This window comes from Hyperolius riggenbachi, chromosome 2 (assembly GCF_040937935.1).
Source record: "Hyperolius riggenbachi isolate aHypRig1 chromosome 2, aHypRig1.pri, whole genome shotgun sequence".
Lineage (NCBI taxonomy): Eukaryota > Metazoa > Chordata > Amphibia > Anura > Hyperoliidae > Hyperolius > Hyperolius riggenbachi.
The window spans coordinates 207765626-207779210 of record NC_090647.1 but is presented as its reverse complement, the minus strand read 5'-3'; the positions used below and the strand labels follow the sequence as shown (position 1 = coordinate 207779210).

The window sequence follows — 13585 nt, the reverse complement described above, 5'->3', positions numbered from 1 at the left end:
CTGGGTGCACGGCCTGACGACCGTAAATGGTCGGCAGGCTGTGGTCACAGGCGAATTTGGGTGAATTCAAACACCAGCACTAATGCAGAGCATGCAATGGAGTAAGCCAATGTAAGTATATCTACCTGTCCTTGCACCAGCTTTCATCCCCACGTCAGCAGCTTCTGAACTGACCATTAGAGCTCCAAGCTCACTATCATGTGGCTGCAATGAGCCTGGAGCACTAGTGGCCAGTTCAGAAGTTTCCGGGAGATGCGTGGATGCAAGCTGGTGCAAGGACATGTAGATATACATGCTCTAATGCCAGCTTTGTATAGCTGGCTGTTAGTACAACACTGGCGCATAAGCCGACTCTCCCACTTTACAACTCAAATTTGGGTGTGAAAAAGTCAGCTCATCTGAGGTGATATATGGTCAATACTGGTAGAAATGAAAGTACACATGGACACCAGGACAAGAACCCCTTTGATGTAATAACACCAATTAATTGGCAAAGGGTAGTGGGTAAAGATATACTCACAAGTGTGGGTTGCTCTAAGAGACAACCACTCATCTGGGCATGTGAGAAAGTACCGTCCCCACTCCCTTTATGAAGGATGTGTCGGTCCCTGCTCCAAAAAGATTTAATGCCACAGCCATGTTGTGGGGTGAATAACTTACCAGTTTAGGGTAATAACGATTAAAGGGACCTTGAGCAGGGCCAGGTGTCGCCGGTAACGGGACCCGCCGGGACACAGAGAGGAGCCAGGAGGACTCCAGGGGACCACGCGGCCTACGGTGGGCTGGAGGAAGCCCCAGGTAAGTGAAATCTTTTAATTTAAGTCACTGCTCAGGGTCCCTTTAAGTACACAAAAATAGCTGGGAGTGCCCAAAAAGCTGAAAATACTATAGTCTATAACTCGAATTACGAGATAGAAAATAATACAGTGAATCTTGTGCGCTAAATAAAAATTGCACTCTTTTTATACTAATTCCACTATGAGCCTCCTTTCTTAAGGTAGGAACGTTATTTTCTAACTAGAAATTAGAGTTACAGTATTTTCAGCTTTTTGGGCGCCTCCAGCTTTGTGTACGTTAGTGGTGATATATGATTTTTAAAAGGCAATTCAGAGTGCAAACTCATGTGCAAAAGGCAAACCAGATTTTTCTACTTGTAATTGCAAAGTGAATTCTAATAAGCTGCTAAGTTTTACTGCATTTTTCCATCTCTTATTAAATAAGGCTAAATGGATTCATTGAAAGATAAGTTGGTGAATTAATTTGTGTCATCTTACAGTTTACACGCAGCTAGTGGACAACCCTCTTCATGGTGATCATCCTGGAAAACCATGGAAAAGGAAGTTTCTTTTTTCTCTTCCAAGATCTCTTCAGCTCTTAGCAGCATGTCTTGTATGAAGGCTGTGGCAGCAATATCTATGCAATTAGGCATAATATATTAGGCATGAATGTACAGAACATTAAGCACTAACATTTCTGAAGAAAAAGCATTGCATTTAACAATTCACAAACTTTATATCATTATTAGGCTGCTTTTAAACTTTATGGTGAGTGCGCCAACAGAGTCACATGCATAGGCTCGCCCTCACTGAGCGACTACTCCTTGCTGGACAGGAAGTACGTCACTGGGATTTCCATCTGACCATGCATGCGCACCACGCCATGCTCCCATCGTTCATACTTACTGCATCGCCACAGACTTGCATTACTGCATAATCTGTGTGGTAGGCACAGATCATGCGATACCGCAGTGTTGTTGACTTGTAGTTAATTGAATATGTACTTTGCACCGCATCGCATTATGAAAGTCTCCATAGACTTTCATTGATTTAGCAGCCTCTTGCAGTGAAAAAAGCTTACCGCAAGTACATAGTGTAAAAGGGCCCTGAAAGGATACACAGTTACACTAGAATCATTTAACGCTGAACTGGAAAATTCGTTTGAATGACATGTGGAATCAAGATGATATTTTCACACCCTGCAAAGTAAAACTGGCTACGACTTTCCAGGAATGTTTGGATTACAGAAACTAAATGGAACGGTTGAACCTGTGTAACTATATTATGTGAACAGTACTTGATTATGATTACTATTAAGTTATTGCCAGTATTTAACACAAAAAACAAGGCCTGGACCTCAACCAGTAAAAAGAATCTCTTAAGCTTTATTGACCAGATGCACATGAGAAAGGGCTACCTGGCCCAAAACATTGTTCTATCATTGTTGTAGTAGTCTATGTAGTGAGTCTATGTAGTCTGCTACATTTTGGCTAGTAAGGCTTGAGGAATTCTCCTTACTAGTTAAGTTTCAAGCCTTGTTCATTGTGTTGGACAGGTGAGAGGATGGGGGATGGCTTATTTGAAGACTAGCCTGCAGAATATTGGCATGTTTCCATATGTAATAATCTACAAAACAACAACAAAAGAGAAGAGGACTTTAAAGGAAAAAAATGATATACAAAACAATTTTTCATGCCCATTGGCTTTAATGCTTTGATGAAAAATTAATTTATGCATGCATGGCCATAAATGTTTGCATACATGCTCAGCTAAGAAAAAATGTGATTTTCCATGCCCATTGACTTCAATACATATATACTCATCAATGCAAAAATATGTTCAAAATAGTAAACTCTGTGAATCTTATTTAGTGTAACTTGAGAAAGATGAAATGCAAAATTGTAATTATGATCACGATGTAATTGCAAAAGTCACACGAAAGGTCACAACATCAAAATTTTCCATTACAATCAACAATGTTAAACACCTCAGATTTGACAGTGTTTCACTAGTATTGTTGAAAAAAAAAATCTACACCTTTCCAACCAGACCTGTTGCTTGGCTGGAGATTATCAGGGTGGAGGGGGGAGTCTGTGTGCATATGGGCAGGATAATTACAGTAGATCTCTGCCGTAAGAGAAAATACTTTTTTCTCTCCAAATGTGCAAAGACATACACCTTATCTATGGGCCAAGCCTACTGGCGAAAGCTAACAAATAACAAAAGGGAAGTCTTACAGGGTATAGTGTGTCAGAGGAGACACTGCCTCACCACTACTTTTACTAATATTCTTCTTACTCTGAAGAATTATTTTAATAGTTGTGTACAAATCTCTAATTATTGTAAAGCAACAGAGTAACCAAGCAGCTCTGGCTGACCCCAAACCACTGGGAAAGTATAAGGGACTAAAAGAGACCAAAAAGCCCTCCTACTAAAAAGCAATGCTTCGTGTGATTTGCCTTCTTAAAACAGAAGGTACTTGCAATAATTCAGCTTTAAAGGACTTACGAGGAGAAATTACAAAAAAAAGTTAATCACCTGCATCATCTTTTAAGGCGTAGCGTAGAGTGGATCGGGGGGGGTTGGCCCTAGAGATGCGCAGCCGCACTCGCGGCTATGCGAACTGCGCAGCCGCGTCCAGAGCAAGCGGCCATTTTAGGAGAGGCAGGAGAGCCGTACCCGGGCCGTGGGGTCGGGAGCCGGCCCGGGGGACTAATGAGTGGGGGGACCCGGCATATGGGCACGGAGGGCGCAGACGGCGTCCTCCATGCCTTAAAAGATGATGCAGGTGATTAACTTTTTTTTCATAATTTCGCCTCGTAAGTCCTTTAAGTGAGCATCTGTGGTTACCCACAATGCACCGCAATGCCATTTGGTTTAAAGTGGACCCAAATTAAAAATACAAGATTTCAGAAATAAAATCTATTTTTAAATTATAATAATAAATAGCAGCCTTTTTTCAGCTGCATGATGACAAATATAAAATATTTTACATTTATTGGAGAAACCCCTCCCTTCCTTTCATATTGCTGGGACAGAATCCGGCAAACTGGTGGAGTAGGTGGTGTGCAGCAAAGGAGGAATTGCTAATGGCTGCCATCTGTATATCCCTAGTTATGAAAAAAGAAGGGTGAAAAGCATGCACTGAAATGCTTATAGGCTTGAAGGAGTGTTTATTTTTGCATGTGTCAGAGTAGTGCAACTAAATATTTTGAATTAAAAAAATGTTTGGTTTGGGTCCGCTTTAAGTAAAAGTCTATTGGATCTTACATATGGCAGGTTAATGAGATTGTAATAATTCTGGGTTTATATAAATTTTATGTAAATTTTTTGGCAAATATATGTAGCTTAGAAATGGACCGAACAAATCCAGTTGCTGTTGCATTTGATTGGTCTGTATTCAAACTGCATAAATCTGCATACAATTAGCATAAAAGGTAAACTTATTACCATCTCATTGACCATCCCTAATCTTAAACATTAGCAAAAAATAACAGATGTTCTTCAGATGCACATTATTTTTATTTTAAACTTGGTGTAACAAATGCTTGTTTCCATATCAAACACTCTACATACAGAAAAAGAACTTGAAATTTACATTATGTTATACAGTCCAATAAAAAATGTCACTTTGTTTTTAGCTCCTTGGGAAGTCAGTGGATGGTCTCTTGTAAGTTTTATCATTGTGGCCAAAGACGATTGTTAAACTTTGTATATTAAATAAATCTCTAGTTAGTGAAATAATGAGCTGTATCTTTTGCTGCACTGAGCTGTATAAAACTGAGTAAGGAAAAGAAGGTGCTGTCAGGTGGTGGTAATGTTAATGTTAGGTTGTACAGAGACTAGAATTAACACCATAAAAATAGGGTGATATAATCACAACTAGAGTAAGAAAAGCCATGAAAACACGAGAAATACCAGAGAATGTAATGTGAATGATACAGCTAAATAAAAAAATTCCAACAGGGACATCAAGACGGACATACCTGAAGGTTTATCTCCATTACAGTTGAGAGTACTTGGGTTTGCCCGATGAACCAAAAGAATCTTTACCAGACTTGTCTGTTAAAAAAATAACGAACATATAGCAGCATAATTATATCAATCTATCTAAAGTAGATGAAAAATTATACATTTATGGTCCCATATCCTATAAACTTTTCTCCTGAGTACTCTCGAAGGAGATATTTTCAGACCTTACCAATATTTAATGCTTAAAATATGTTTGATATTGATTTACATTACTTTTAGTATTGTTTCAATTGCTAAGTGATGAAAAGTTATTTTTTTTTATCTTTTAGACAAGAATAAAAATATATTTTGGAGAAAACTTAAAAAAAAAAAAGTGAATTGGATAAGGTCCATGATGCTCAAAAACAGGAACTTGGTTAGTGTAAAGAGGAAGCAGAGTGTCAATATCGTAAATATAATAGAATATCACCTCCAAAACCAAATTGTACCCTCACCCTTAGTGATCAATACTCTTTTAGGGCAGAGTGCTAGAAAAAAAATCTACTTGAAAGTTCAATGAGGGGTCCCTAGATGCTGGACAAAATGTAGCAGCCGCAATGCGTGTGCATTGTGTACATGCACAACACATGCTATCTAACTTGCACGAATATCAGTAAAATTGATATGTACTCTCTGTGCATTGCAGTTTTACTGGGGTTTAGTGAATTAAACCTCCTGCCATTTTAAAAAGGCAGCAGTTGCCGTTTGCAGCAGAAATATTGTCACTGCTGTAACAAAAAAAAAAAAAAAAATGACTGCTGTAACTATGCCATAGGCTATACTGCTTTCATTATATGCTTTTATCTTTGTTTTAAGTCACACAGTAATGAATGAACCAGTTATAATAGGTGAATGCCTTAGCCACTAGTCACATACTGCTTGATTGGTTTGCGTGATGCTCCAAAGATTGGTGTAATCCTTCTATTTATAGGACATTGGATCTGCCTTATTAACGTTCTCTAGGGCAAGAGCAGAGTGGAAAATCCAATAAATGGAGTAAAGCTTCTCTGGATTTCTTACAAATAGTCCATTCGGTGACATTTTCATATTTCTTAAGACATAGCAGATCATAGAAAAAGCTACTATAAAGATACTGAAATAGTGACTGTGTAGTTACAGTCACCTATATGCACCTGCAGTAATACCTCTGAAATAAATCCAGGAAAACCTAAATTTATTGTAAACCTCCTATCTGCAGGAGTGCAATGACTATGCTATTTTAGTGTTAATTACACTGACAAGGTAGCACAGGATGTGCAGTTGGTTTGGCTTGCGTTACCTAGGTAATTTAACAAACATTGCTAGGGTAACCCATGTTATGCTACTTGCATAGTGCACGTTATTCTAACAGAGCTTGCATTACCTATGTAATATGGATGGCTCTAATGCACAACACATACTATCTTGTCAGCGTAAGTAATGCTAAAATTGCCATGTCCCCCCTGTGCATGGCATCTTTTCAGGAGTTTACTGGGTAGGCCCCCTTGTGTTTTCTTCTATCCATATAGGACTGGCAAAATTGTTGTGTGCTATCTGCACACATGACCAGCCTTTAGTGCATCCAACCAGTTATCTGTTTTATTTCATGAATTATCTTTCCATATAGTTGAGGTGAAAAATAAGTAACGGGCATTAATTCACGAAAGAGTTTTGTTAATCAACCTCTCTGTAACGATAGTTCATTACTCACCTTCCTCCGCAGCCTGTGCTGGCTCCTGTAAGGGCCCTTTCACACCAGAGGGCTTTTTCGGCGTTTTAACGCCACGGCCGAAGTTGGCATTTTGCTTGGTAAAAGAAAGTCCATAGACTTTCATTTTACCATTCACAATAAACGCCGCGTTTTGGAGCGTTGCGTTTCAACACTCCCAGGCGCTTTTGCTGGGCCTACCGCGGCGTTTCTTATTACAATTGATAGTGATGTATTGGCGTTAAAACGCCTTGAAAACGCCTTCAAAACGCCTGCAGCCAAAATGCAGCGTTTTAGCCTTTTACCGCTGCCTGTAGTGTGAAAGAGCCCTAATGGCAGCGGAGTGTGACTATTTCTCGCTTCACTCCAGCCGCCGAGCCCCAAACAGCTCTCTCCTCACTTCCTCCCTCATGGCAGAGGAAGACGACCTGATGGACTCCCGGGTTCAGCGTCGTCTGTCACTAGGTGCCTGCCACCTCCTCTCCGTGGGTGGTACTGCACCCTGCCTAATTGAGAGGCAGGGTATTTACACCCTGCGGTCTCACAGATGGATGTGGTTGCATCCCTGGTCACAGCTGCGGCATGCTCTTGCCGCTCTCTCCCTTCCAGGCTCCTTTCTATTGGATTCTTATTGTCAGTTCCCCTGTCAGTTAGTCATCCTACCAGGATCCCTCCTGCCTTTGTTCCCCTTCCAGCCAGTATCCCTGTTTGTCTGTTCACCTCTTGGCTGTCAGCTTCCTTCCCAGAGTTACCTTCAGTATCTCCAGGACTTACCTCCTCCTGGGAACCCCCACCATCAACTCCCATTCTGAGGTTTTCCCCAGCCTGTCGGTTCCCCCCAGGAACTTCTACAGTCTGCCTCTACATCCCGGGGATTTCCCCTGTCTTTCAGTTCCCCCCCTGCGAACTATTCCAGTCAGTATCCTTTCCTGTATACAAAATAATTAGTTAAGCGCTCCCACAGTTGTTACACAATTCTAAATTATGTGCTTTAAAATGCAGTAGTCCAGAGAAAGCTTCACACAGAGCACTACCCCACTAGTCATGTTACTAGATAAACAAAGAGTAAAACAATATGGGGATGAGTTGCTAGGCAACGAAATACACTGCACAGAGCTATGGAGCGATGTACAAAGCGTATGACGTCACCGGACGCGGTTACCGATCATACGCGTGGCCTCTGCTTGTTATGTGGTTGCTGGTTTTTTTAGACAGGGTTACCCGTTAACTGTTTTATACATGCAGTCACCCTGTAATTGGAGGAAGCGAGCTGTTATTTTTATATACAGTGGGCTGCCAAACATTAGCCTCTGGCTCCACTAGCATGATATGTATTTATGGCATTGCACGCTTAGTGTAAGCACGCAATAATGGCCAGTATTTGTATGAACTCTGCTGTTTTTTAAGTGTTTTTTTTAATAAAGTATACTTTTACACTATAATGGTGATTCCGTCTATTATATTTGAAATCTGGATGTGCCCTACTCTTCTTGAGGACAAGCACCAACTAACCGGACCTGCCAGGGAGGCTGTGGGGTGGCCAATACCCCAGAGGTGACTATGGCCCACTCTAGGCCGTCAGATCCGGTGAGTTTAACCACAACAGGCAGTGCCCGCTGGGCTAAATGCAAGTGAAGCAACTTCAAGCAAGCACTGTCTACCTGAAGCTAATATTTGGGATAATATAACTTCGACTTTACTTGCTCACATTAAATGACTGTTTATGTTATATGCATGTAGTGCTTTAGTATCCTTCCTGTGATCCCCTTTAGGCTAGGCCTTCCTGCTCAGCCAGTCCAGTCTAGCCTGTCCAGGTTTGATAGCTGAACAGTCTGCTCTGCTCGAAACCCCTCCTATCTCGTCAGGTAACCTCTGTTCTTCCCGCCACTGGTGCAGTAGTCCTCGGGGTCGTGATCTGGCAAGCACCAGGCAGGCGGCAGCAAAGTAGTCCACCACCCACTAGGGTTGACGGTCCATGATACTTTGCGGGTTGCGCTGGTGAAGACCTGTGCTCGCTTATATCCCACACCTTGCAGCTGCTCGCCCCTTCATACCAGTGACGGGATCAACAGAACCCCGACGGTTCACAAGAACCCTGACACTCACAGTGTGCTGATACTTATTCATTGGATCAATAATAACAATAAAATATACAGTATTTAATTGAAGCCAGATGACTATAATTATGAATGTTAGGGTCGTATGAGTAACTGTCCTTTACACAGTTTCAGTATTTTACAGTATAATAATGGAAAAACATGGAAAAATGAGTTGCTTGACTGACTCATTGGAAGATGAATTACAAATGACACAAAATATGACTGAGGGTACCGCAGGGGTGCACCCGCTCGTTACCTGTCCATACTTTGAAGCCAAATGAAGAGGGGTCCAGTATTGCATATCTTGGACATCTGGATCAGCATTGTGCTCTAATAGCTGTGAAGCTACTTCCTTATACCCACAAGCACAGGCTATGTGAAGCTGTGAAAACAAGCATCATGTTAGCTTGTAAGAATTATACATTATGCACATACACAAACTAAAGCAGCTATGTATATCTACACCCCAAAATATCCTTGCAACCAGAACCTGAAACCTCATCACTTATATTTCCTAGCAGACTGAAGGATCAGCCATACATAGTAGGCACCAAAGAAAACCAATAGCTCTGCATGGTGTTGATATAATACCATGAGCAGATAGTTCTGCAAACTAAAATTTCTAAACACAGATTTTTGCCTCACTGACTTTGAGAAGCCACATTGTATTATTTGTCGTTTTGCTTCTCGATGTATTTGGTGGACTGAAAATGCAACTATCAGACACAGTAGGCACCACAAAGCACTGAGGTCTTTGTATGATATTGCTGCATTACCAAATAACACATACTGAGCCTGTAGAAAACAAGAGTTACATTTTGCATACTAAGAATGTTACTACGGAGTGGACAACGGTCTATTGTGTGTGTCTAAATTCATCAGCCTACAATACAGCTGGCCGTCCACCCCAAGACAAGAGATCTAACCACTTATTAAGTATAGCTACTAGCGGTGCTATCCAAAACAAGTAAAAAGGGCGACAGAGGCGCCTTGGTAGACTGAGCACCCCCATAAGTGCCTATGTTAGTAGCCACAATTAGCTAAGCGCCCGCTGTTTGCATAGAGGGCAGCGCTGGTGCCCGCTATTGTATCAGGCACCTGCTAATAACTGCTAATCATGGCTAATAACATAGGCATCTATGGAGGTGCCCAAACTATTGGCAGATAGGGATAGAGTTAGGTGGGAGTATGGTCTTTAGGGTTAGGCACCAGCAGGAGGGGTGTGCTGAGTGTAGGTGTCCCCATTATTAGGCATGGGGGGGATTAAGGATAGGCATCACCAGGGGGGGGGGGTTAGGGTTAGGCATCACTGGGGGGTTCTTAAGGTCAGGCATCTCCAGGGGGATTTTTAAGGTTAGGCATCGCCAAGGGGGTGTTAGGGTTAGGCATCACCAGGGGAGAGCCTTAGGGTTAAGCATTGCCAGGGAGGATCATCATTTAGTGTTAGGCATCGAGAGGGAGTGCTCGTGTTAGGGTAAGGTTTGGTTAGGTCATAGTAAAATATCAGTAAAGACTACAGATATTTCACTATCAGAATTATCTAGTAGAAGATCGGTAATTTTACCAATATTTTACTAGAAGCTATCTCCAGTGCCCTTGTTACCACGGTGCCCTTTTTAAATGTACGAGTGCTATCTGACTACACAGTAGAAGCTGCCATATGATAAAACAACTGGTGTAGGCATCCCAATATTAATTTGTGCATTAAATACATAAATATTACTATAGACAAAGATGGCAGTGTGGTAAAAAAATAGTTTTAAAAATAGCAAATGTGACAGGCATTCTTATCCCATTAAGCTCAACACTTCTATCTAGCTTGTCAATAGTCTGCATGTACAGGAACAGAACAGATGCTTATCCACCACACATGGCAGTTGGTTAAAATACCGATAACAGCTGTCCCTGGTCTCTATTGTAAAGCAGCTCGGTAGGTAGAAATGATCTGCATGGAGGTGAGTAATTGGGTGACGCACACATCATACCTCACAGCCTGGCTAAACGTGTGTGTGCTGGTCATCCCTCTCTCACCACTGATTTCTTCACGCCTTAATTGCACGTGGGAGTTGAATTATTTCTCATATTTATACTTAATATGTGACAATGTCAAGTGTCTAACAGAAAAGCAGTGCGATGAATATTAATCTTCAGAAGAAAATCTTCATGTGTGATGAATTCACAGAGAATCTTACGAGAGTAACGCCGTCCTCATTTTTCTCATTAACGGTTCCCCCGGCAGCCAGCAGCTGCTTCACATCAGATAACATGACTGCTGCTCTCTGGGTCCTCATCTGTCGCAGGGAAGTCAGATCAACACCTACACAGGAAAACAAGCACAGGTGACCACAGCTGAATGGAGAACTCAATCTAATCCAATCTACAGTTCTAAATGACAGCGCTTTTGGGAATAAACATTTCATGATGCGTAGCCTTTAGAAAAGAAGCAGAATAATATAATATTTTAGGATGAAATACAAAAATAAACACAGAATACAGTAATACAAAACGAAGGTCCCTATAGATGACAATACCTACTCATGACAACTATATTACAACTGCTGTCAAAATAAACAAAATGATAGGCTTGCTGGATACCACAGATCTCAGCAGAGAGCCACAGTTGCCTTCTTGCGGAGAGAACCCTATTGCCAGACTGGATGTTTCATTTCATATTATTTTATTGTGTTACAGTCAATGTTGAACACTGAATGCATCACTTCTTTTCAGTGACTGAATGGGAAAATCATTCCATTGCATTCTTAAAAAGCCAGGCATACATGTAGGTGTACATGTAAAAAGGGCGCTGCAGTAATTTTGGCACCAGTAGAATATTGTTAAAATTACTAATATTCTAATATGTAACAATGATATATCTGTAATTTTTATCAATATTTTACTATTGCCTAACCACATTCTTACTTGAATCCTCCCTCTATCAATGTTCAAACCTAACCAACCCACCAACTGATGCCTAACTCTAACCAACCCCTCCAAGTGATGCCTAAGGGCCTGTTTCAACTACACGCAGATTGGATTCAGAATGGATGCAGAAAAACTCCAATGAATGCCTATAGGAAAATCTGCACCAGAAAAATTGTGTTTAGTGGAAACAGGTCCATAGGCATTCATTGGAGTCAGTTTTTCTGCATCCTTTCTGCATCCAATCTGCGTGTATTGGAAACAGGCCCTAACTCTATCCAAACCTCCCAACTGATGTCTAACTCTAATGACCCTTTCAAACTATGCTTAACCCTAATCAACACCCCCCACCTATGCCTAACCCTAACAGCCCTCCCCAATATATGCCAAATCCGAATCAATTACCCCCAAGCAATACCTAATCCTAATTAAACTGCGGCTACAAATATTGGACACCAGAGGTGCCATGGTAGTTTGGACGCAACCATATGCGCCTATGTTAAAAACCACGCTTCATGGCCATAAGTGTTCATTTGGGCGCCCTAGATGACCGATAAATGGGTGCTAGGGTCCCTGCTATGAAAACTGCATCTACAAATAGCAGACACAAAGCTAAATGGCCAATTATAGCCTCTAATTGTGACTGTTAAAGGAACCTAAATTACCTGCTTCAACATGTAGAGCCACTTTCAATAGAGCTTATTCGTTTTTAATGCAAAACATTCTGACTTGTGTGCAACAGTTGCATGCTAGGCCCATTAGTGCAAGACATGAATTGATAAGGGTCTATGTATAGGACTTGGAAAGTAACAATATGGCCCACCCTCCCAAACCATTTTGACCTTTGTCCCCCATGCAGGCTGGTACTACCAGGACAGCTGAGCCTGCAAGTGTGGGACTTTGAGGAAAGAACAATACTGATGTGAATATCAAAGCATTATCCCCACCTCTGGTGCTGAGGAGGAATAAGTCCTGGGGTCACTTATTGTGGAATCTGGAAGCCTCCGTTAATAAGAGGGACTCAAGATATCTTCAGTCTGAGGGAATGAGTACCAGTGTACATCAGTACCCCTTACCCTTTCTGGTGAATAGTAAAAAAACAAAACCCTGACCCCTTGATAAAGTAGTTGAGTAAAATAAGTATTGCAGTGAGATATCGAGAGAAGAAAGCTCTTTTGAATTTGCCTTTGAGGCTTCCCATTGGTCCATTGATCTGATCAATGAGAACTTTGACAGAAAGGCTTCTCATTGGCTAAAAATATGGGAAGTCAGCACCTCAATGAGAGATTCCAAGATTTTTATGCCGGCGCTTATTTCAGTTTAGCAGTGGAATGCAGCAAGGTAGACATGGGCAGGGAGGAGGGTGTCTTTCATAAAAGATATAAAGAAAATCCTAGATGATCACAATAATTGGAACACCTTGCTAGACTTGGATTATATACTATTTTTTTAATTTCTTACAGGGAACTATAAATTAGTTCTCCAAAACTGATGAACGAAAATACTTCCTGCTGAGGATTCTCATTGGTCAGTTCAATGGACTACATTTTAGTGGTGAAGTGGGGCTGGGGCATCAGGAGTTCTTTAATCAGATTATAAGAAGACCCAAGAGAATTACAATGATTAGGACAATCTGTGAAACTTGGATTACAGTGAGGTTTTGTTTTTGTTTTGTTTAATTACAGGAAATTAGTTTTATTGTTTGTTTTTGCTTTTAACTGTTTGCTGAAATCTTTGAAGGATGCCCATGCCCAGCGTTTCCCCAATGCCTTTTATTGGGTATAGGGGTAACCCTGGGAAGCACAGATGGGAATGAGCCCCGTTTCCTTCATAAGACAAAGATGCTCTGTAAGGAGTGAAGGATGAAAAATACCCAATTGTATTTTATTGAAATATTTAAAAATTAAAGAGAAAATACACTTTACTTGTAAAGTAATTTAGGTTTCATTACATTTCACATAATTGTTTGCAATTATGATTCCAATCGTATTTTTAATTTCATTGGTAATGTTTATTTTGCATAATTTTTGCACAAATTCATTGCATTTTCTAATGCCTCATAAACAGTTGAAGTTTTATGATGCATTAGAAAA

At 40.9% G+C, this 13585-nt stretch overlaps 1 protein-coding gene across 4 annotated transcripts in view; it reads right to left on the bottom strand.

Annotated features, from left to right (window-relative positions):
* The window catches only part of MYO16 (myosin XVI), a 490337-nt gene that overhangs the window by 298075 nt on the left and 178677 nt on the right, over positions 1–13585 (bottom strand). For all 4 annotated transcript variants that reach the window (XM_068268029.1, XM_068268033.1, XM_068268031.1 and 1 more), the window contains exons 6-9: positions 10766–10890; positions 8830–8955; positions 4763–4838; positions 1275–1413 (exon numbers count right to left, since the gene is read on the bottom strand). In XM_068268029.1, the coding sequence (XP_068124130.1) occupies positions 1275–1413; positions 4763–4838; positions 8830–8955; positions 10766–10890 (466 nt within the window). The remainder of the gene's footprint in view (positions 1–1274; positions 1414–4762; positions 4839–8829; positions 8956–10765; positions 10891–13585) is intronic.